Source organism: Lepidochelys olivacea, assembly GCF_965140295.1.
Source record: "Lepidochelys olivacea isolate rLepOli2 genome assembly, chromosome: 13".
NCBI classification, from domain to species: domain Eukaryota; kingdom Metazoa; phylum Chordata; order Testudines; family Cheloniidae; genus Lepidochelys; species Lepidochelys olivacea.
This window is the reverse complement of record NC_140423.1, coordinates 3,933,821-3,959,105: the sequence shown is the minus strand read 5'-3', so window position 1 is coordinate 3,959,105 and position 25,285 is coordinate 3,933,821. Positions and strand designations below refer to the sequence as shown.

Here is a 25,285-nt window from a genome sequence, read left to right as displayed (position 1 = left end):
TGCTGCACACTGAGTGGAAGTTTTCAGAAAACTATCCACATTGAGTCCAAGATCTGTTCCTTGGGTAGTAAAAGCTAATTTAGAACCCACCATTCAATATGTGTAGTTGGGATCATTTTTTCCGATGTGCATTTATCAATGTTGAATTTAATCATTTTGTTGCCCAGTCACCCAGTTTTTTGAGATCTTTCTGTAACTCCTTGCAGTCTGCTTTTGGCCTTAACTATCTTGAATAATTTTTTACTGTCTGTAAACTTTGCCACTTCACTGTTCCTCCCCCCTTTTCCAAATCATTAATGAATATGTTGAACAGCACAGGTCCCAGTTACAGATCCCTAAGGGGAGGACCCCACTGTTCAGCTCTTTCCATTCCTACCCGTTGTGTCCTGTCTTTCAACCAGTTCATGAGAGGACTTTCCCTCTTATCCAGTGGCTGCTTAATTTGCTTTAAGAGCCTTTGGTGAGGGACCTTGTCAAAGGCTTTCTGAAAATCCAGGTACATCCTAGCTTACCCATATCCAAATGCTTGTTGATTCCCTCAAAGAATTCTAATAGATTGGTGAAGCATGATTTCCCTTTACAAAAGCTGTGTTGACTGTTTCCCCAGTAAATCGTGTTTATCTATGTGTCTATGATAATTCTGGGTTTTTGTTTTTTAAAAAGTTTCTGCCAATTTGTCAGTACTGAAGTTAGGTTTACCAGCCTGTAATTTCCAGGATCTTCTCTGGAGTCCATTTTAAAAATCAGCATTATGTTAGCTACCTTCTAGTCATTTGGTAGAGGAGCTGATTTCAGTCATAGGTTACATACTACACTTAGTTCTGCAATTTCATATTTGAGTTCCTTCAGAACTCTTGGGTGAATACCATCTGATGGTGACTTATTACTGTTTAATTTAACAGTTTGTTCTAAAACCTCCTCTATTGACACATCAGTTTGGGACAGTACTGCAGATTTGTCCCCCCAAAAGATTACCTCTGATGAGAGTATCTCCCCCACATGCTTGGCAGTGAAGACCGATGCAAATAATTCATTTTGCTTCTCTACAATGACCTTGTCTTCCTTAAGTAGTGCTCTTTTTAACACGTTTGTCATCTAGTGGTTGCACTGCCTGTTTGGTAGGCTTCCTGCTTCTTATGTACTGTTAGCTTTTGCATCTTTAGCAAGTTGCTTCTCAAATTATTTCTTGGCCTGCCGTATTATACTTTTACAACTTACTAGCCAGAGTTTGTGTTCCTTCCTATTTTCTTCATTAGGATTTGATGACCAAATTTTAAATGATGCATTTTTGCATCTAATGGCTTCCATTGCTCTTTTGTTTAGCCTTGGTGGCATTATTTTGTTCTTCCTGCTGTCTTTTTTGATTTGGGGTATACTTTTAATCTGAGCCTCTCTTGTGGTGTTTTTAAGTAGTCTCCATGCTGCATGCAGGTATTTGACCCTTGTGACTGCTCTTTTTAATTTCTACCTAACTAGCATCGTCATTTTTGTGTAGTTCCCTACTCCATTGACTAATTATTTATACACAGTGGAACAGCTTCAACAGGAGAGATTGAGAGACCCGTGTATCAGAATATCCTATTTCCTCCTCTCCAGTGCTGTTACTTATCCAAAGCAGGAACTCTGAAATCCTAGGAGTTTTCATCTACCTCATGATTCTGAGATGCCTCCCACACAAGATCCCCTATCTCCACATTATAGCTGCCCCTGATCTGTGTGAACAAGATACTAGTCCTGTGGCTGGAAGGGAGAGCAATTTCTTGACACTTCTTGACAATTTCTTGCATCCGATGAAGTGAGCTGTGGCTCACGAAAGCTTATGCTCAAATAAATTGGTTAGTCTCTAAGGTGCCACAAGTACTCCTTTTCTTTTTGCGAATACAGACTAACACGGCTGCTACTCTGAAACCTGATTCTTGACACTGTAGCTCTACCCTACAGTCATCTGCTGAAAAGTCAGAAGGGAAAAACCGGTAGCTCCTGAACTTGACTTTCCTGTGTACCCTAGCACTGTCTTATGTAATCAGCCAATGAATCATTGAGTCAGTCAATCAGTCACTTCAGTCCCGCCCTCCTCCCCCTCTTTATCAGAGCAGGCCAGACTTTAGATTTACATCCTCCATAAACTCCTGCTTAGCACACCCAGTTTATACAGAGTGAAACTGCTGAAGTGTCAGGAAATTTGTTAACTATTATTTCCTCTTTCTCCCTTCCCCACCTCAGGACTTCAGAGAGGTGGAGAGAATGTACTGCGCTAATTACACTGGGCCTGTTTGCCAGAAAATCCAAATGCAGGTCTTTAAAATCCAGTAGAGATTGCTATGCAGACAGATAGCCAGAGATGTTCTCTATCAAGTGGCCAGTATGCCCTTGCTTTCTTGCATGGGAATCTTCTGTGAAAAATTAACACATATAGCATCAGTGTTCTGTGCTAGCTAAGATTGCAACAGCATCCCCTGAGTGTAAAGAAGAAATATTTACAGTCCAAAGTAGCCTAAATATATTTCACATTTGTGTATATTTTTAAAATTTCTTCTCTTTAAATAGTCTATTTTGCATGTACTCTGCAGATTAAGCTGCTGCAAGCCAGGAACTAACTGGGAGGATAGGGAAGCCATGCAGAGCCAGTTGTTTGTCTCTCCTTCCATTAGCAAGCACTGAAAGATGGGGAGAGCCACTAGTACAAGGCAGGAAGTAGAGGAACACTTTGATATAGTGTCTTTAATTAGCTGTCTGCCTATGGCTGCAGTGGCTTATACTATATGTATAGGTTTCAGAGTAGCAGTTGTGTTAGTCTGTATCCACAAAAAGAAAAGGAGGACTTGTGGCACCTTAGAGACTAACAAAATTTATTTGAGCATAAGCTTTCATGAGCTACAGCTCACTTCATCGGATGCCAGGCAGCCTGAACTATGGGGTACACAGAGATGCTATAAAATGCACATCTGTATTCATGGGTTGGTTTGGTTTGTTCACAGATCTTTAGTAAAACATTTTCAGTTGCAAAAAAGAAACAAGGGAGAAGTTAGGCCTGGTTTACACTACAGAGTTTTGTCAACAAAAGTGATGTCGATACTCAAAAATTGCTATAATAAAAATCTGTATGTCAGGTTCACACTTGCTCCCTGTGTCGGCAGAGCGTATCCACAGTTTGGGCACTATCATCGACAATATGAGCAATGCACTGTGGATACCTATCGCACAGTCCAGCTCAACACCTTCTGCTGCTAGGTGTTGTGGGAAGGCAGAGCAGATCGCGGCGCATCTTGGGACCTGGCTCAATATCCCATGATGCATTGCTTTCTGCCCCAGCATTCCATAGGCTTCCAGCTTTCTTTCACAGCATTTTTCAACGGCCCTTGTTTGCTGTGCACCCCAGCATCTTTGTGAGAGGAGATAGATCCTGCACTGCTCTCCTATGCTCTGATAACTGTCATGAAGACATAGCGAAGGCAGCGCAGTTAATCATGAAGTTCCTAACTGAAGAAGACTCCCAGTTGCCTGACATGCTGTGTGACATGCAACTTTAGATTGCTTTGGCTTTCACAGAACAGCTGCAGAGGGTGAACCGTCGCTTTTTGGGCTCAGAAAACAAGCACTGAATGGTGGGATCATATCGTCATGCATGTCTGGGATGACGAGCAGTGGCTACAGAACTTTTGGCTGCGGAAAGCCAACTTCCTGGAACTGTGCGCGGAGCTCGCCCCAGCACTATGGTACAAGGACACCAGATTGAGACCTGCCCTATTGGTAAAGAAGTGCATGGCAATCGCTGTGTGGAAGCTGGCGACTCCAGACTGCTACTGGTCGGTTGTGAATCAATTTGGAGTCAGGAAGTCAACCGTTGGGGCTGTGTTAATGCAAGTGTATAGGGCAATTAATCGCATCCTGCTACAAAGGACCATGACTCTGGTAAATGTATGTGAAATAGTGGATGGCTTTGCAGAAATGGGTTTCCCTAACTGGACAGGCAATAAATGACACACGTATTCCAATTTTGGCATCAGACCACTTTGTGATGGAGTACATCAATAGGAAGGGGTATTTCTCCATGGTGTTGCAGGCCCTTGTGGATCACCGTGGGCGTTTTGCTGATATCAACGTGTGGTGGTCCGGGAAGGTGCAGAACGTACACAACTTCAAGAACATTGGCCTGTATAAAAAGCTATAAGCGGGGACTTTCTTTCCAGACCAGAAGATTATAGTGGGGGATGGTTAATGCTCATAGTGATCCTGGGAGACCTGGCCTACCTCTTACAGAGGGATGAAACCTTACAGGGGGATCTGGACAGCAGCAAGGAGCAGTTCAACCACAGGCTGAGTAGGTGCTGGATGACAGTGGAATGTGCCTTTGGCAGATTAAAGGCGCGCTGGCGATGCCTTTATGGTAGGTTAGACCTCAATAAGGATAATATTCCCATGGTCATAGCCGCGTGTTGTACATTGCATAATTTTTGTGAAGCTAAGGGTGAAAGGTTTGCTGGGGGTGGAGTGTTGAGGCAGACCACTTGGCTGTTGATTTTGAGCAGCCAGATACCAGGGCTATCAGAGGGGCCCAGAGTGGGGCAATTCAAATCAGAGAGGCTTTGAGGCAACGCTTTCAAATGAGAACCAGTAATGTATATCTCTGTGATTGGTGCTGCAGTGTTACATTACATGTAGTTTTCCTGAGAAGCAATGGTGACACTTGGGGCTTTACATTCCAGTAAGCAAATGATTACAGTGCCTGTGTATTGGTAGTGCCTACTATCTCAATTTGTAGGAAACAAATAAAGATGAGTTACTGTTCAAAAACTTTGCTTTTAATAAACAAGAAACAACACACAAACACACAGAAAGGGGCTTGGTGGGAAAGGAGGTACCAGGGAAAGGCAGACTTTCAGAGCTGTGTGTATGTCCAGGTATCATTTTGAAAGTTGTCCAAGGAGGTGGAGTGAAGGGGAAACAGAGACCTCTCAGAAAGGACTGTGCGGGCAGAGTTTGTGGGGACATGTAAACAAGTTCTGAACGTGCTGTAGGGGAGGGTGGGCATGCATCTGCTCAGTCTGCAGCATTATTAGGGACTTCAGCATCTGTGTTTGCTCCTCCATGACTTTAATCATCTGCTCAGTAACAGCCTTTACAAACTCCTGATTTTATTTTCTGTCCTCCCTTTCCACTTCCCTCCATGCCTTGCGTTCCCTTTTCTTTGCATTGGAGAAGTGCAGTACCTCCTGGAACATGTCGTCTTTGCTCCGTCTTGGGCGCTTTCTTATCTGGTGGAGACGCTCGGCCGGTATGTGTGGGGTGTTCCTGAAGGCCACATCTGCCAAAGCACAAGGAACAATGCACAGAAGCATGATTGTTAAGTTCACGCACAGCATTGAAACATTTCAGTAAAATACACCTCTGGTAACTTTACAGTAACTTTCTCACTGACCCTTGGCAAGCACATATCTTGGCAAACACCCAAAGCATGGTGAATGTTGGCTGGGGGGCACTCTACATGGGGAAAAGAGCGCTCCGCAAGGGTTGCGGTGCAGCACTCCGCAAGGGTTGCAATGCAGCCAACTAGGGAAAAAATTCAAAATTCTCTCCCACTTTTCCACAGGTGAGGGTCATTGTAGCAGATATGTCATTCCTGAGGGTAAGCAGGGAAGAGAGGGTACATCTACTACACGCTTGTGGCTTCCACCCTGGTCCCTATGCTGCTTGCCTGCGTGCCACTTTGGTCCCTGCATAAGTGATTGATTGCCAAATGACGCGGGAAAGTTTCCTACAATGGGGGAAGGAACAAAGCTACCAAGGAACTTTCAGCAGAGGATTGCCGAGTACTTCCAGGAATCTTTCCTAGAGATCTCTCTGCGGGATTCCTGTGAAAGCTCAGTGTGCATCAACTTCCTGTTCTGCCGTAATGATTAGCTGCATGGGGAAATGTCCAGCACACAGAAACACAGCCAGCCTCCCACATTTCTTAACCCTGAACCCACCTCTGCACTACAGAAACCAAAGCCACTTACCAGGCGTCTCCTCTCCTGCTTCTTGCTTACTGGAGAGCAACTGCTGAGACTGGCTAGACAACTCCAGAGTGCTGAACAGTTCCTGGATGCCTGCCCCACCGGGCAACCCTGCCGGGAGCGCCACATCATCATCTAACTCCACCTCTTCATCAATGACTTTGTCTTCTAGGCTAGGTTCTCTTTCCGCTGCCTCCGTTCCCTCCAAAGTAGCCATAGGGCTCTTGGCGGTGGAGGTGGGGTCGCAACCGATGATAGTATACAGCTCCTTATAGAACTGGCAGGTCTTAGGTGCAGCACCGGAGCGACGATTTGCCTCCCTCGCCTTATAGTATACCTGCCTCAGCTCCTTTATCTTGGCTTTGCACTGCAGCTTGTGGATCATATCCCTTTTTACACAAGCCTTGACAGATCTGCCTGTAAGTATCAAAATTCCTACATCTCAAGTACAGCTGGGACTGCCCAGCCTCCTCTCCCCATATACTGATCAGATCCAGCAGCTCTGCAGTGGTCCAAGTGGGAGAGCATTTGCTGCGATAACCCGCCATGGTTCCATGGAAAGATGCGATGAGACCTCTCCACTGCGAGCCAACGAGAAATGGAATTTCAATAATTCCCGGGGCTTCTAATGCGGAGGGGCAGGGTTGTTTACCTGGCTGCAGGGCAGTTGAGTTCAAACCGGTGACCAGAGCAGTCAGATTGAGCATTGTGGGACACCTCCTGGAGGCCAAGTAGAGTGATAAAATCAAGCATGGTGTCTACACTGGCACTTCGTCAACAAAAATTTTGCACAAAAAGCCTTATTTCTCTCGTCTGGGTGTTTTTTATTTTGTCAACGAAACAGCATTTTTGCCGACAAAAGTTGCGTTGCATTGTGTACGTGTTCACTGGTTTGTCGACAAAAGCTGCCTTTTCTCAACAAAACTCTGTAGTTAGACAAGGCCTAAGTATCCAGTAGAAAGAATTAAACATGTCCCTGCAATTCTCCAGTGATGCATGAGCAAACTGAAACCTAGCAGGGGCTCTGACTTCCATCATCACAGCAAGTGCAGGTATTCCAGGCATGGAGAGCAAGGTATTAAGCTGAGGCTAGCAACTCCTACTTTGATTTCTGCTCTAAGTGACTGGGAGGAATGGGGAGGGACAGCAATGACATGAGCTACTCTGTAGGTCTTTAGATTTATCCCCAAATACCAATGTGCATTGTAAGATAATTTCTGCACATCACCCATGTGCATGCTGTGTTCTGAAATCATAACTGTCAGATTTGTTTTAGCCCTTTTTTCTTAAAGCACGATGTACGAGTATTCCCTTTCCAACATGCGCGCACACACGTCATTCTCTTCCAGTCCTATCTTCACCATGTTTAACAATCAGGCCATAGTTTAACTAATTTGTGTGTCAGGACATGGCAAGAAGAGGGGTGGCCCCACTTGTGAGATCCAGGTGGAACACTTTAGTTAGAAGCCCAGCATCTCCTGCCTCCTCCTCCACCGGCTAGGTGGGATTTCTACCAGGGTGCTGACCCCAGTTCCTGCTTGGAGGTGCTGTCTTACATATCAATGTCTGGTTAGTGGCTAAAATGAAAGATATGCCTTCCTCTTACTGTTGGAGTAAAGAGGAGCTTCCTGGTTTTTTGCTCCTCCAGAGCCTTTTTGTTGTTGCAAGCAGGGCAGGTCTTACTACTCCTTCCTCAGGTCTCCATTTCCTGGATCCTCCTACCCTGTGAGTAATTATAGTTCCTGTCTCTGCTGCTGCATAAACCATTCCCCAGCAGCGTCAGTGTGACACTGACATGGCCCTTGACAGTTGCACAGCAAGTTTTTGAAAACAAGAAGTGAAACTGGCCAGAGTTTTATTTATTTCTCTCTGAAGTATGGCCAAAGTTACTGAGCAGCAGCAGAGGCACTGGAGCTGTCTGGGTCCTGACTCAGGAAGCGGCACTGCCTTGGTTTGCATTTGGTTCTCATTTGCAGAATTATCTTGAAACCATAAGGTCTAGAAACTTAATTTAAAACAAATTTTGCAGAAATTCATGGTTTGGGGTCCCTATGTTCACTGGGTGTATGGATTCATGCCCTTTCATATTGTCAACATGGACAGGATCAAACTGCATTCAATCCACGTTTAGAGTCCTTCTAGCCTCACTCTCCCCCTGGGATAAAACGCATTACACAGTAATACATAATACAGTAATTGGACATAATTTGCTCTCATTCATCAGCTGGCAGACCTAGTTATAACCCAGACAACCATGTTTAAAACATGCTTAAGCACGGTTTTCCAGAACGTGGTTAAAAGTCTTGTGTAGATGGGGCCTCTATATGTTTGTTTTGCCCTTTCTCCTTTTCCCATTCAGTATGAACTGCTAGCTTTTAACATTGAGCAAGTTCATTGGGGTACAATTACATGCCAAATATCTATACATCAATTCAGAATGATCAGCTCCTCTAGGTGCTGATCACACTGGATACTTTTGACATGCCACACCATGCTGCTGCCACATTTTTCAAACATCGCCAAGATTCACTCAAGTTCAGAAACAAAGGTAATATAATCCTGTTTCCAGGCAATCTGTTAATTTTTCCTCTTTGTTTTGCCTTACCTATATTGGGGGGAAAAGCTTGAATGAAATACTCTACTATTCTTCCAGCCCTCTCGGGTCCTATTGCTAAGAAGCATAGAACCATAGAAGTTGGAGATGGAAAATAAGACCGATTAGGTCATCTAGTCCATCCTCCAGCCAGCTGAGGATTGTTGCCCACTTGCTGCCTTTGGGAATCTTCTTAAAAGAGCCTGCCAGTGACTGGCAACCGTCTGATTTTGATTTCCATTGTGCTAGCGGAGGAAAACAGCCAGCTTCCTATGAGCGCATCAGGAAATTGCAGCACAGAGATCACACAAGTGTTATTGTACTGGGCTGGAGTTAGCAACATCAGGCTGCAATATAAAGTGAGGAAAAGATAACATACCTTTTGCCAATGGATACTTTCTTAAGGAAAGAGATCTGCATTTCTAGGGATTACGGGGACATCTTTTGGCTCACACCAAAGTGTTTTTACAAGTGATCTTCGAAACAGCGCTCGCTCCAGAGATCAGAAATGGGAATGATTCATCTAACTTCCTTAATTTTTCATCTCCAACTCTTTTCCCAGTGGCGACCTAAATGAAGACACTCTGGAGACCGAAAATGCAGCTGCTGCAGCTGCTGCTGCCTTCACAGCTTCCACACACCTGAAAGAAGCTGTCTTAGGTAGGTTCAGTGTACTGCATTGGCCTTTACTGCAGCCTTCCTCGTGGCAGCTTTGCAGCATCAGCAGTCCTGCTGCTAGAGAGTTTGAGTGTTGCAGGTCTGCCTAGCTCAGCTGCCTGGGAGCACACCGCACTGCCAGTGAGTGCCCAGGAGCCTCCTTGCAGAGTAGGCAGACTGACAGCTTCAGGATCAGATCATGGTTTCACACCTTTTCTGCAGGCATCACTGTAGCTGTCATTTGCTCAAGGAAACAGAACAGTAGAGCCATAATCCTGCCTCCTAGCTGCATGTGACAAAAAGGAAGGTGAGAAGGCCCAAAAGGGAGAGTGGGCAGATATGGTTTCCTAGCACACTGCTGCCCTCTCCTGGTTAAGAGTGGGATTGCTTGAGTTTATTCCCCATTAAATCTGCTACCCATATGTTTTGCCCATAGCTCAGCCATGGGATCATCAGATTGTCTGTTTACAAGAGCATTACAGGTTTCAGAAGCAAGCAGAGGACTAATTTATGACTTAAAAATTGTAACAATGTCTCTGCCAATTGGGCTGCTGTGGCATAAACCAGTTTAGTCTGGAAAGTCTCCCTTGGGTTTGCTGGCCTCTTCGTTATTTGGATTAAGTTTAATGAACTTACTCTAGTAATAAAAATGGTGACTCCCCAAAACTCTCTGATTCCTGTAATAAAGTGTTGATGCTCGGGCCTGGACACTAATGCTTTTGTATCTTGGAATGTTCCTGTGGCTCTCACTTCAGTGGCTTCACTGCAGTGTAGGCAGGTAGGAGATATTCACCAACTGAGTTGAAGTGGGTTTGCAAGTGTTTCATTTTGCAAAAGACATGATTACCTGCTTATAAGCCCTCCTTTGGGAACAGTGGAAGACCCACCACCTTGAAAATAGACAGTTGCACCATAGTAATGTGTGTGACTATATCCTCTATCTCAAATGTTTCTGCATTCACATAAAGGGTCAAATGTTCAGTCAGCCACTGAACTTTCATATTGACTTTTGTGGACCTGCAAAAATAGGCATGCACTCATTTTGCCTGTGGTCAGCTGGCTGTTTGGTATTGAAGGCTGGCTAAAACTTTGTCTGAAGAATCTGGTGTTCCTGCCTGCCTTCTCTTTTTGCTCCCAAGCTTTAAAACTCTGTCCCAAAATGTCTTTAAACTCTTGACGGTAATCACTAGTTGTAACTCATTTTCCTTTTGACCCGCCCCAATCCCTGCCTCTCATTCCCTGTGAGAAGTGAAGATGGCTGAAGAGGACGACAGCTTGGAGGCTGAGATTGTTTATCCCATCACCTGCGGAGATAGTAAAGCCAACCTGATATGGAGGAAGTTCGTGTGCCCAGGCATTAATGTGAAATGTGTTCAGGTGAGGGTACAGAGTTCTCTGAAGGTCCCTAAGGAAGGACCACATGTATAAAGATAAGAGGTGTGCTCTTAGGTTACCCTCCTTGCCCAGAAAGGAGAATAAGGACCACAGATGCTAATGAAATCCAGCATTCCAGTGCTATTGCTATGGTAGATCACTCTACCTGTTTGCTAAACTCCATCCATATGTGGCTTTGATTGTGTCAGGAAGCAGGACTCTGTTATAACTATGTTGAGATCCTGCTTTAAAGGGGAAAGGAGAGAAAACTATTTCGAGTACCATTGTCTTCATGCAGTCTGTTATTGTGACTTAGTGCTTCATAAGAAAACTGAGCAGCTCTGGCTAGAGCTTCAACTTCAATCTGGCTCTGCTTTTGAGCAGTTTTCTAAACTGTAGACATTCCCTTTATCAGATCAGTTTAAGAGAAATTGATATGGTGATGCAAACCTTCTTGGTAAAGATAGTATTGACCTGTTTCCACTCTTTCTACCCCAGATGGTTGGGGGTGAAAAAACTCTTAATGAGTGGAGGAGTCGGGGGCACTTTTCATTCCCAGAACATATGTTTCATGATAACACAGTAAGGCATCAATGGTAAACAATAATCTGTTCCTTAAGAAGGGTCTGCTTTCAGGCTGCACTGCCAGAGAATTTTTGAGGAGATGGTCTACTCCACCTCCTCTTGGAGAGAGAGATCTTTCCATGTCTCTCTCTCTCTCTCTCTCTCTCTCTCCAAAGCAAACTGTAGAGACGGGAGCAGATCAGTTTTGCCTGCTACCACTAGAGATCAGCTTCCTCTTTGCACTTGACTCTGGTTCCTGTTATAGGTAGATGTTTCATGTCATGCAGCAGTTGGGAATATCACATTTACTTGTTAACACAGGAGGGAATGAAAAGAGACCTGGAGGTGGCAAATCCCTACTGGAACTCCCCATAGAAGTTTTATTAAAGGAGAACCTCAGAAGGGGTACTAGGTCACCAATTCAAATCCACCTGGTCAGTAATGAAGGAAAGATGTCACATGGCTATTCAATATGAAATATGCTGGTTGTCTCAATCTAGTTCCCAGTAAGAGATGTCCACATCATAAAAGTGGCTGCTGCAGTTGGCACTAATTGTGCTTGTTAACTAACTCTGCAAAGGCCAAAGATTTGGGGTGGTAGCTCAGTGGTTTGAGCATTGGCCTGCTAAACCCAGGGTTGTGAGTTCAATCCATGAGGTGGCCATTTAGGGATCTGGGGCAAAAATTGAGGATTGGCCCTGCTTTGAGCAAGGGGTTGGACTAGATGACCTCCTGAGGTCCCTTCCAATCCTGATATTCTATGAACTGAGTGGCCAAAGAGCCTTAATCTTAGCATCTCTTCTGGTCAAGTCATTGTTGAAGTGCTTTGTGGGGTTGACCATTGGGCAACATGCTGGTAGGAAGACTGGATACTAATGGTGGGTGGGAACAATCTGTTTTTTGTCACTAGTTTGCTTGATAGTGGGAGCAGATGAGAGCTAAATAAAATAGTGTGTTAGTTGCACATGGTATGGAACAGAACACTATAATGCAAATTATATTTTGCACAAACCGCATTAGGATGGATCTTGTATGGCCTTCCTGTCTGACGCTTTGTGGTATGTACAGAGCTAGGAGAAGAATTTGTAACCAATTTCTGCCAAAGTTCAGACTCTTGGCTCTTATTAGGATATATTTTAGTGTAATCACAATATCCTGGTGGGTGATTTTCACTAGAGGTGGGCCTAGCCCAGAGAGTCGTATCAAACTTTGTGGTTCTTCAGATCAGGAGTTTTGGTATGAGCCCAGCTTTGGTTTTCACAGTAATATTAAACTTGGCCATCAAGGTCATTCTGCTCTGTCACTGGGCACAGTGCTAAATACAGTTTATGCACCCTGGTATAACATATTGCTGTCCTCTCATGTGGAACAAGTCTGCATTTTTCCTGCTGCGTCACACCATGTTACATTTCTCCCCTTTGCAGTATGATGATCACCTAATTAGTCCCAAAGAGTTTGTCCACTTGGCTGGGAAGTCAACCCTGAAGGACTGGAAGCGAGCAATCCGGATGAATGGGATCATGCTCAGGTTAGTCTTTTTGCTTGCTTGTATATGTGCATTGATGGCTGGGGTTTCTTCTTTCTGGGAGAATCCAGAAGGATCCTCCACATGCTCTGATACAGCTGTTAAGCGACTGAGTGGATGTGTGCCACTGAACACACTGAAAATTTGTCCCAATAACTGCCTATCCATCCAGTGATCAGTTTTCTGTAAGTGTTTTCCTTGTTGCAGGTAGGCAGAGGTAGTTAAGAAATGAGGGACTGTCACTACCTGTCATAGTCCCAGGGCAACAATGTGATATGCAGCTGCCTCTAGGGTGGTGCATGGCAGTTGTAACAGCCACACAGCAATAGCGCTTAACGGTTTTAGAACAGGAAGTGAAGAGAATACACTATCCAGTTGGAAAAGCTGGGGAAATTTGGAAAGGCAAATGTTAATTGCCTTATCTGGAACTTGACAAGGACTAAAACCCTATGTCCTCTTACAAATAGTGTCATGAGATCTTTAATGGCCACAAGTTGTCAGACTGTGTTGTTTACATCTCTTCTAAAAGACAGAACTTGTGCAGCAGAACGCTCTTGAACACCTTTCCAGAGCATTGGTTCATTCTGATTGAAAGAAGAGTGCCACCTACTGAATCCACACTCCCTGCTGCAGGAAATTAATCTATCCATATGGTTGTGTTATGTCAGTCTTAAACCACTTTTTTTTGCCAAAATGCTTATTTGTGTCTTCCTCTTCTCTGGCCTTGACTACAGGAATTCCTTTCCTTACGGTCTCCCAGAGCACCAGCTCCAGACTTCTGTCTGACCAAAATCTACTTGTTTCCTCATCTGTAGTCAGAAGCAAAAAGAAATCATCCCTTACCCCGGAATTGTCAATGGTTCCACAGTCCTTTCATAGCAAGGCTGTCCCACCCACTGAGCTCCTGCAGTAACACAAACTGCTCTCCTATTATCGTTAATCAGCTTTTACTCATTGGTTGTTGTAACCCAATACCTCAGCGTTTTGGTAAGGCTGGTCTTCTGAGGAACAAAACCTATTTACAAAGGATGTGTGAGAGCCAGCCCAGTAGCCTAGTGGCAAACAGAGCCCAGCAATCCAAGATGTTGTCTCCAGCCAGCAGAGGCTCGGAGTACTATAGAGGCAACATGCTCAGTACCTGGCGAGGGGGAGACCATCTGTGCCCCTCTGGCAATGTCCTTTTGCTGAGTTGAGATGCCTCATTTTTAGATTCCAAAAGGAGCTACATCCAGTCCTTCTTTGCACTGAGGGAGAGTCTCCAGGACGTGAGGTAGATGAATGGGTTATTTTATTAACCCATTGTGGCTTAATTTCCACTTCCTCTCCCTCCCTCAGCTGAGCATATTATCTTCTAACTGACACCTCCATGGGGCATTCAGTCAGTAGGCAGAGAACTCTGTGTGCTTGAACCTGGTTCCCAATAAATCTCAGACTAACTTCCCCATCAGCACTTCTAACCTCCTGCTTATCGACTCAGGGACAGTTCCTACCGTGCTTCCTCTATTCAAAGTGCTGGCATATATCTGTGAGCCAGCTGCATCTTCAGTTACAATCATGGTGCTTGTGACATCCAACGTGCACATGCTTCATTAAGCACAATTGTTCCGGGGCCTCAGACAAGTCTCACGATATGAACACTATCCCATATAGTGGGAGCAAGAGCTGTGGCCTCCAGAAAGATTTTCTTTTTGATATTCCTAGATATTTTCAGTCATTTAGTACTTCTAGTATTATTTATAGCAATCTGTTCCTGTAAGAGATCATGCTGCATTCTGTCTTTTGTCCTCGATTTGAGCTGTTTCGGCATGTTTAGGCCTCCCACTTGAGGCATGTTTATGTTCTTTGAGCTAAGGGAATTTGTCCGCTCTATTAATCTGCTGGATTTAGAAAGGAGTCACTTAATATGTATTGAATAATCATCAGTGATGAAGTCCTTTTCTAAGGGCCTGACTTTCACTGGGTTTCAGCCTGGCCACTGCTTGTATGCACACAGATGATAGATTCTGTCAGTGTGCATGCAGGATTTTTACACACCTAATCTATCACCTGTAAATACAGGTGTGTGCTAAAGTGCACGTGCATTAGCCCTGGTCTACACTAGGACTTTAGGTCGAATTTAGCAGTGTTAAATCGATGTAAACCTGCACCCGTCCACATGATGAAGCCCTTTTTTTCGACTTAAAGGGCTCTTAAAATCGATTTCCTTACTCCACCCTGACAAGTGGATTAGCGCTTAAATCGGCCTTGCCGGGTCGAATTTGGGGTACTGTGGACATAATTCGACGGTATTGGCCTCCGGAAGCTATCCCAGAGTGCTCCATTGTGACCGCTCTGGACAGCACTCTCAACTCAGATGCACTGGCCAGGTAGACAGGAAAAGAACCGCGAACTTTTGAGCCTCATTTCCTCAAGAAAAAAGGCACGAAACGATTGTCTGCTGCTGCTTTCACGGACGGAGGGAGGGAGGGAGGGAACAGGGGCCTGAAGATATGTACCCAGAACCACCCGCGACAATGTTTTAGCCCCATCAGGCATTGGGATCTCAACCCAGAATTCCAATGAGCAGCAGAGACTGCGGGAACTGTGCGATAGCTACCCACAGTGCAACACTCCGGAAGTTGACGCTTGCCTCGGTACTGTGGAAGCACTCCGCCGAGTTAATGCACTTAGAGCATTTTCTGTGGGGGGGGGGGGGACACACTCGAATATATAAAAACGATTTCTAAAAAACCGACTTCTATAAATTCAACCTAATTTCGTAGTGTAGACATACCCTTAGAGAAGTCTGGAATTCAAGTTCTCTGCTGATTCCTGTGGAACCTTATTCTCTCTGGGTAATAGCCACTTCCTGATTTCATTAACCTGCTGTGACACTTGCTTTGACAGCTTTCCATTAATATACATTGCTCTGTGCTCATTCAGCAAGGTGCCTCCTCTCCGGCAGTTTTATCTTCATCTCAGGTTCCCTAGTTCCTACTTTGCTTCACTTTGCTTTGCTAATGTATCCGTATGCACCGAAGGAGCGAATGAGAGAAGCTGCAGCATGGTGCTCTTCACCAGTGAAGAGTCCATGTTTCTCTTCCTCATCCTTAGTGTTCTGTAACCTTTCCTTATAGAGCAGACAGAGAGAGAGCATCTTTCACCACACTGCCATACAGCGCTCCTTACCCTTTCCATTTCTCACACAGGTCATTCTTGGACAGGCTGATCACTGACCTCTCCACACAAAAACTTGCATAGTAAGGCCCAATCTACATGGGTCTTTCAGCTGATAAAACAATCTTGTATTCTTCGCAATTCAGACCCACTTGTTGTCAAGCTGGCTTCTAATACGCTTTGCTCAGCCTGTAGGTTCAAGCCATGTTAGAATAATGTTCAGAAACCTTGCTCCTAGTCTAGGTCTCTACCTTGGCTCGAATGTGGATATTCTGACACAGGTTTTCTCTGTCCATAATGTATTAGCATGGTATTAAGCTCTAGTGAGTGGTATAGTTGTTAAACTCACATGTAAAGGCTGTATAGAAGGGGATTAAATGCTTGTCTTGTTGGTAAACAATTTTCCCCCTCTCTTCCTGTCAGAGTGGACTTTCTCACTCACACTTTCATTTATGGGCCACTAATTTGGTTACTGTTCCCTCCAGAATGGATAATTGGGAGAAAAGAGAAGCAACTCTTGGCCCATTACCTCTGCCAGTCCCTCTGATCTTTACTGGCCCCTTGAGGAGGAGTCTCGAGGGCACTTCAGCAGTTGATTATCCTGCAGGGCAATCTCATGTCCTGCTTCCTCTCCACCAGGCCAATTTAAGAGAAAAGAAGGGCAGGAAGCTGAAATGCAGAGTTAATTCGTGCCGGATTTGGAGAGGTTTGTGTGTTGGAAATGCAGTTAAAAACTTCAGAAGGGGAGCTGTTTTTCAGTGATCTTTCTCACTGTGTCTGGGACATACTGATACAAGTGTGTACTCATACTCATTCCTTGTGCTGCAGGAAGATCATGGACTCCGGAGAGCTGGATTTCTACCAACATACCAAGGTCTGTTCAAACACCTGCCGAAGCACTAAAATTGACCTGACCGGAGCCAGAGTATCTCTGACCAGCCAGACGTCGACAGAGTATATTCCTCTCACCCCTGCCTCTGCAGATGGTATGTTTAGTGTTTTCCATAGCCCTTGTTACTGGGGCTCTTACGAGTCAAAGCTTAATTACTGCTTCCTTATGAATGCGGTTACTGTTGTCTCTATCATGTTTTTTCTTGTTGCTGTTTTCCTCCTTCACTTCTCCCCCTCCCCCTGTTGCTGGGTCTCCCATGTTGGAGCTATGCAGAAGCAGCTATTGTAATGCTGCATGGCAGAGCAGTAGCTGCCTGGAAGGAAATCACTTGGATACTCTGTAAGAAATTCATTCTAAAGAGTTACCCGTACTGCATCCTGGTTTACTAGGAGCTACATAGCTAAAGTAGTGGCCTCCAGATAATCCACAGGAATTAGTGCAGTAGTCCCCCTGTGATGTGGTCATCCTTCAGTGCCAGCATCTGATCAGCTGCTAGCTGTTCTCAGTGTACATGGCAGTAGGCTGCAGAGATGAGCATGATTTCTTTGTCGCAGCATGCTGGATTTGGAGCCCCTTTCATTGCACTTTCTTTCAAAGATGGCAACTGACTTCCTTCTGAATAATTTAGATATTTTCATTTAAGGCTCCGTTTCTGAATTATTTATTGCTTTTGTCTGATGAAAGATTAAGTGCAGCCATGGAATGCTACAAATTTCTATCAGATCTCACACAAATAAGTTACAAAAATGAATTTAAAAGGACATTGCTTTAGAGTTTGTTCTAAATTTGATTTGTCTTAAGCAGGGAATGTTTTTGGTGGAAATGTGCTCCTATTTCTAAATACTTATATTTGCAAATCCTTTTGCCACTGAGAACTTACACAAAAAAAAATCTGATAGCCATAGATTTTTGCAGGAGAAAAGCAAAAATTGTTTTTTACCCTTGTGCTGGCTCTGCCCAGAGTATTTAACAATTGAATTCCATGCTTTGGGCTAGTATTTATGGTTGCTGTACATGCTTAACCCATTGTTTATTTCAGGGTTAGTTCCACCCCACAGCATAGCTGTAACCCTTGTTGCTGTGAGCAGTTCTATTAATATAATCCAAGATGTTAACACGCAAACCAGGAAGTTTCCACACTGTTGATGTCAGGCTGTATTTGGCACAAGTGGGGGAAAACAAATTTGCAGAGTAGAAGGAACAAATTGCTCAGGGAAAGAATTATTTGAAAGCTACGGAGTGTTACAAACTGCTCGTCTTTCAGGAGAGCATTCTGGTGCTCCCAGAATGATCACTGCATCTCTGGCCCAGATTTTGAGCTGTACAGCTCCAGCATGCAGCTTGACATCCTCCTGGCAGCTCAACTGACATGTGACTCCTTCGTCTCCATAGTAACAATACCATAGAGATTGGAAAGGGCTGTGGAGAGCAGAGATCACATGAGTGGCTGGGCGGAAATATGATCACAGTTATATACCCTGGAGGCAGCAAGGGTAGGACAGTACCCCAATGTGTATTATCTGTAGGAATGACGGGGTCGGTTCAGTCTTCAGGCCAGTCAAACCACAGGTCAGAGGCAGTCTGTTAAGAATTTTATATTTCTTTCATGTCCTGTAGATTGGCAACAAGCCAGATAATTGTCCTGAACACTTACCAGACCAGATACAAATTCTACTTGCCAGCCCTCTGTTTATAATAATAATAGAAAAATTAATATACTAAAGAAATGACTCTCCCCGAGGCAAAGAGAATTTTGCAGGAGTTGTGTAAATAGTGCCCAGGGTATTGCCCAGCTGTATGGAAAGGTAAGCAAAGCTCACACAATGGCCTCATGTGACTTTTAATCCCACTTCGGAGTCTCTGTTTGTTTGGCTTTCAGCTGGAGGAGATAAGCTGATACAATATTGAGTACTGCATGGACTTGCCTGTTTTCTTGGATGTAACATGGTGGGTGTATAATACAGGGACAACCTGATGCTATGTGGCAAGACTTGTGAAGCCATGACTTGTGTTTTCTTTTCCTTTTCAATCTTGGTTGCAGTAAATGGATCTCCTGCTACAATCACCATAGAAACTTGTGAGGAAGCCAGTGATTGGACCACTAGCATTGGAGGTACAGTTCAGGAAAACAAGACATAATGCTGTTAATATCTCCTGTCATACTCCATGTGCGCTACCTACATTTGAAAGGGATGTAGGGGGAGAAGGTTGAAGAGAGAAAAAAAAGATAGGGTGAGTAGGAAAACTGTTTCTGCAGTAGGTGTTCCCATACTCAGCTGCCTGATCTTCATGGTATTTATTTGGCATAGCTTTAGATTATTGTAGTGTAGGACTAAGTCCTTTGTGTTTGCAGTGTAGCCACAACATCTTCTTGGCATGAAATTGCTTCCAAGTGTCAGAATACCCAAGCATGGGTCAAATTCTGGCCATTGCCCTCAGAGGAACCTGGGTGTGAGTCCTGAGATTTCTCCCTTGCTTCTCTGATTCAGCAGAATTAAGAAGGATCATGGAGGATAACGTCTGACACCGAAATGGGATAGGGATTTGTGGTGCTGCATCCAGCTGCCTGTGTTGGGTTGTGGAAGAAAAGTGAGTGAGACTCCTAGCGGGAGCTCTGCCTCAGTCCTTCTGGCTCAGGGTTCAAAGTGACTCACAGGTTCTTCTGCAGCTTCTCTGCCCTGTTGGGCAGGATCAGTCCTGTGTGATATGGGGAATAGGAGGACTATAAGGGAAAAGTATGTTCTTCCTTTAAAACTACGCAGTCAACTTGGTTTTTCACCCATTGCCTTGGGATGCCTGTTCCTACTGGGTTTTGCCCCATCCCCACCTGCCTAGAGATAGAATGTCTTCTGCTTCAAACCCCACCAGAGAAAAGTTTAGGGTGAGCTTCTGCCTTTCAATAGGATTGCTGAATGTGCACACCCCTTTTACCTCACAGTAAGACATGGTGATGTATCAGTCATTCAGCCCCCCCACTGCCCTTTCCTTGTACTCTGAGGTTCTCTCTTATACTGGCTGCTCCCCTAGATGACACATTTGCATTCTGGCGTGGTCTGAAGGATGCAGGGCTGCTGGAAGAAGTGATCGAAGAGTTTCACCAGGAGCTTGTGGAGACCATGAAGGGATTACAGCAGCGGGTCCAGGATCCTCCCTTACAGCTCAGTGGTAAGAGCTTGATTGCAGGAGCTAATAAGCAGCATCTTTGTGTCTTGATTATTATTCTTATTATTAAATCGCAAAAAACCTTTGTGACTGCAGAGTTAAGGTTGCCAGGTGATAGCTCATGCCCTCCGAGAATGTCGAGTTCAGCAAAATCAGTCTTCTGAAAACCAGGCAATACAGTTAAGGTAAACGCCCACATACCCTTAACTCTGCCCTCTTTGAGTGCTGCCCCACGGCACCCATAACATACTCCCGTTCTGCCTTGTTGCTATAGTGGACAGGCACTACCTGCACTGAAATATTGAGCCTCTTCTCCCTACAGAGTACCACATTTGTCAAATTTGACAGACACTTCAGACCCTTTTACAGCCCTTCACTCATGTATGCCGTATCCCACCTAAAGCTATATTTTCACCTACCCATCATTAAGTCCATAGACTCCTCTCAGATCCCACCTCACTGCTGACACCTCAGACGATTCTGCACTGAAATGATACTGGCACCCACCAGCCCTGTGACCTGGAAGTAGTTTTCCAGATAGTTAGCCTCTCACTCTCTACATGCTCAGTGTAATACCTTAGGAGCAAGAATAATCACATGAGGCTTGTGATGAGAAGCAAAATCTTTTTGAAATAGCAGTGTAATTTGATTTCTCACAAAGGGCTGGTGGGTGCCATGCACTCTGTTGGGGTAACACTCTAGCCTTAGGGACCCTCATGCAGTGATCTTGAGCCCTTGTTGAGCTTTGTCTGTGAGCCAAAAAAGGTTGCCAGAATCTCTCAACTTTTGTTTTGGGAGATGTATTTTGGGACTTCCTTGGTCAGACGACCCCAGATTTGTGTGGCACACAATGAGGCACACCATATTTCAAGGCAATCCAAGTAGCCATGTAGATTTTTCGAGCACTTAGAGTCAAACTTTAAATAAAAAGCTAGTCTTAACTATAGTAGAATGAATTATGCTCACTTTGCTGGCATCCCTTTAATTCTCACATGCAGAGTGGGGTATGGAAATAACTGGCCACTATGGACGGTGCATCAGTGGTGCAGGATAGTTTTGTGGCCAGTTTCCTTAGAATCTGCAATGCAGTCTGTGGTACAAATTTGTTTCCCGCAGCTGACAAACAGATTCCCACTGGCTTTGCCATCTGTGCATATGCCCTGCTAATCTGAGCCGGTTTCTGCAGTTCATTGCGCTGCATCATTAGAAGGTAACGCACCACGTGATTGAAGGAAATTGACTGTCCTTCCCACTCACACATGTCACTGAATATAGAAAAAATAATTTAATATGACTGCTTCATATTTTGGAATGTCTGGCACTTGGGACCAACACTGCTGTCAGCTATTGTGTCCTCCTTAATCTTTGAGTTTTTTCCTTATGTACTGCCTGCCGTGGCCTTTCACAGCACATCTTGCTGGGAGGAAACACACCTTGTCTTGCCACCTCACTGAGACTGAGGGGCAGTGTCACTTTGGGAAACCCTTTGCCCTTCAGTTATGGGATTCTCTTATTTGGGGATGTCTTTGTGAAATTCTCAGACAACAGTCATCTTAACCACAAGATTTAATACAAGCACTGAGAAAACAGAATGAAAATAAAAGTAATTGCTAAACTCATCTAGATTAATGCTTCCCATAAACTGAGCTAGAGAGAGAATTTTCAGCACTCATAAAGTGGGGAGAAAAAAGCTTCTAGATTGTATCCTGTGAAAGCAATTCTCTCCTCTGACCACGCTTTGGTCAGCCTGTCAGTAGCGCTTGCTGTTCAGATAGCAACTAGCTATGTGTCCCGAGACCTCTCTTCTTAATCTCTGTTTGGGAAGAAAGGACTATTGTCTCTTAATCATCCCTTGATGCTTCTCCCCATCCTTTCTTTCTCAGTATTCTAAGCATAAATATTAATGAATTCTTAAGCTCTGACCTCTTGCATTATCCTAAAACAGATTTGGCTCCGTCACTTTAGCACAGTGGTTCTCAAACTTCATGCACTGTAACTCCCTTCGGACAACAAAAATTACTACACAATCCCAGGAGGGGGGACTGAAGGCTGAGCCTGCCTGAGCCCCACCGCCCTGGGTGGAAGGGCCAAACCCCAAGGGCATCAGCCCCAGGTCGGGGACCTGTAATCTGAGCCCCGCCATCCAGAGAGTGGTTGGGCTCGGGCTTCAGCCCTGGCCCTAGGCCCCAGCAAGTCTAACGTCAGCCCTGGTGACCCCATTAAAATGGGGTTGCAACTGACTTTGGGGTCCCGACCCACGGTTTGAGAACTGCTGCTTTGGCATATCTGTGTTTTACCAAGAAAAAGATAAATTCTTTCTGTAGGGAATGATTCTTTCCTCAACGATCAGTATCTATTTTTCTGTTTTAAGATGCTGTCTTACTCAACAACATAGTCCAGAATTTCGGCATGCTGGACCTGGTAAAGAAAGTTCTAGCTAGCCACAAGTGCCAGATGGATCGCTCAAGAGAACAATACACACGGGATTTAGCAGGTATGCCCACCTGGAATTTCCGTGTCTCTTCTGTTGGCATCGCTGATACTATCCTGGAGTTTTTCTGTGTAGGAAAGTAGATTTTTTCTTTTGCTAAGTCAATGCATGCTAAATCAGTTTATCTTGGAATGATGCTAAAGAATGAGCTATATTGCCTTGCTTATTTTACTACAGTTGTTGCTATGCTGTTAAAACTGGGAAGATGGCCACTGGGAAGCTTATGTTAGGTGGAGGTTGGAGAGTACCCGTACTAACGTTCATTACGGTCTCTTTTCAGCATTGGAGCAGCAATGTGACGAGCACCGCAAGCGAGCAAAGGAGCTGAAGCACAAATCGCAGCACCTCAACAACGTGCTGATGACTCTGACTCCAGTCTCCATCCCAGCACCTTTAAAACGCCCCAGACTTACCAGGGCCACATCTGGGCCAGCTGCTATCACCTCTCAAGTCCTGGCCCAGTCAGCACAAATTGCCTTGGCCCCAGGAGTGCCCGTCTCTCAGCTGGCCAACCTCCCTCTCAGCAAAGTGGTGTCCGCCCTTCCAGCCTCAGTGCTTGGGAAAAGTACATCGCAGGCACCCTCAGCCAGCTCCCCGGCCTCACCGTTATTGGGAGGATACACCGTACTGGCTTCCTCAGGCTCTAGTTTCCCCAACACTGTTGAGATCCATCCCGACGCTTCCAACCTGACAGTCCTAAGCACAGCAGCCATACAAGATGGCAGCACTGTGGTGAAAGTGGTGAGCCCTTTTCAGCTGCTCACCCTCCCGGGACTAGGCACCACCATACAGAACGTTACACAAATGGCTCCCAGTGGGAGCACGATTGTGACGGTGCCGTCTAGCGCCATTGAGGATGCCACGGCATCAGACGAACATACCACCACCATCGAGGTGACAACAGTGGCAGAAGAGCCAGAGCAGAAATGAAAAGGGGACTTGCCTGGAGGGACATTTTTTGTGACATACTCTGGCTTGAACTGCCTTTTCTCTGCCTGTGCTGAGGGAAGAGGGAACAGTGTAAAGAGGGCACAGGGAATTGAGACTCTGGGATAGATTGGCTAAAAGGAGTAATAATGAGGTTTGAGCCAAAGAAAGGGAAAAAGAGAGACCACCAAAAAAGAGGGGGGGAAATGCACTGACCCATTAGCCGGTTTACATATAAAACTTTCCTCCCGTGTTTTCCTGGAATACATGCTATCTCCATGTCTAGTTCACTAGCTCTGCATCGTCTCTAGACATCTCAGCTGGCACAGAGCATTGAGAGAAGCAGATGTGGGCAGGGCCTGAGAACAGGGAAAGAGCAGAAAGTAGCGAAAGGTTAAGGAAACAATAGATGATGAGGCATTTTACTAGAAACTAAGGGGTAAGTGGCCAAGGGGCACTCCTGAGTTCTGGCATGATTCAATACTGCATGTAGGCTGACAATACTGGGGAGTCTGCTGCTTCCCCTTCACAACAGAGAGCAGTTTGGGAAGCTGGTGTTCTGGAGGGTAGGCCGGTACAGAGTGCATAGCTGGACATGAAGAATGTGCATGACGTTGAGGTAAAGCAGCCTTGGACCAGGGAAGGTCCTCTGATGTGTGGCAGTCCCAGGGCTGAGCCAAGTGACCCTTGTTGCTGGTTTCTGCACATAATGTTGGGTTTGGGTAGTTAAATGCAGTATCTCAATATTACTAAATGTGCAGTCTCCTCATTGTGAGTGAGATGCTGGCGTGCCAAGTCTGATCATTGAAAGGCGGTGTGGGGACAGTTGTTAAAGGTTTTGGTTCCATTCAGGGACAGGTGTGGAAAATCTGTATCTTTTGAGGATTTAGGGTCTCCTTCTGTTCTCTCAAAAATCTGTTCTTTTGGTTTTTTTTAAAAAAAGGAAACTCTCTTGTGGCCCTTCTGGTTGTGCAGGTGATGTCCAGGGGCACAGTTGTACTGTTGAGTATGCAGAGAAACCAATTAAATAATAGCACTAAGAGACATCTGAACTTCTTCCATCCTAGCAGGTGTTAACTGTGGAATCTAATTGTCTCCATGTCTCTGCTAATCTCTTATCAGAAGCATCTAGCCAATGAGCCTTATCTAGTGTGGCTGGGTGTTCTTGTCCCCTCCCAATGTGCCCAAAAGGATATGTTGTGGGCTGCAAGGTTTGAATATGCAAATAGAATATTCAAATATCAAATACTCTTTTGATTATTCAGCTCGCTGAGAGGTTCGCTACTGTCCTTATTTTTGTAAAAAGTGTGTGTGTGTGTGTGTGTGTGTGAGTGTGAGAGAGAGAGAGAGAGAAAGTGACGTTTCAGCTGGAGACAGTGTTAAAGGGGCTGGATTCCTGCAGTGTGGGTTTTCTGTCAACTTGATCTGGCAGCAGCAGCAGCAACAACAGGTCACTTTAATAAGCTAATAAATATTTTTGAAAGAGTGCTGCTGGCTTATTACATCTCCTTGTATGTGTCTGATTGTTACAGCTAGTATTAAAGCACAAAACTGGCTTCAAGAATGAACAGAATCCTCTTCCTCTTCTCCCCATGCCATCCACACACACCTGCAAAGTAATACTGCCAATCCTTCCAAAATGTTGGCCATACACTGTTTCAGGTTATATTTTAGGAAGTTATTTTCTTTGTGCTGTGGTGGTGGGAGAAAGCCAAGGGTGCTTCCCTTCACATGAGCATAGGCTGGTGTGTTAGCAAAGTGAAGGGAATATCACTGGAGACCTAGACTGGGGGCTTGATGGGAAAGAAATGTCCTTTGTTTGCTGCCTTAACCCTTTGGAAAAATTTAATAGTGGCAAAGCTTTAGATGTGGGATTGGCATCCCTGATGCTTTCTTTACTACTGTTTTTTTTTTTTTCTAGGCCAGCCTGGAATTCCATATGTTGGTG

General features: G+C 44.9%; 1 protein-coding gene across 3 annotated transcripts in view; it reads left to right on the top strand.

The window, feature by feature from the left end:
• GMEB2 (glucocorticoid modulatory element binding protein 2) overlaps positions 1–24,381 on the top strand; it is a 40,766-nt gene extending 16,385 nt beyond the window's left edge. For 2 of the 3 annotated variants that reach the window (XM_084646143.1, XM_084646142.1), the window contains exons 3-10: positions 9,152–9,249; positions 10,496–10,623; positions 12,609–12,712; positions 16,694–16,851; positions 18,799–18,870; positions 19,785–19,922; positions 22,291–22,413; positions 22,691–24,381. In XM_084646143.1, coding sequence (XP_084502269.1) covers positions 9,152–9,249; positions 10,496–10,623; positions 12,609–12,712; positions 16,694–16,851; positions 18,799–18,870; positions 19,785–19,922; positions 22,291–22,413; positions 22,691–23,340 — 1,471 coding nt within the window. In that variant the 3' untranslated portion in view covers positions 23,341–24,381. Of the gene's footprint in view, positions 1–9,151; positions 9,250–10,495; positions 10,624–12,608; positions 12,713–16,693; positions 16,852–18,798; positions 18,871–19,784; positions 19,923–22,290; positions 22,414–22,690 lie in introns of those variants that run through there. The other variant, XM_084646144.1, reaches the window with a different exon arrangement.
• The last annotated feature ends 904 nt before the right edge of the window (positions 24,382–25,285 follow it).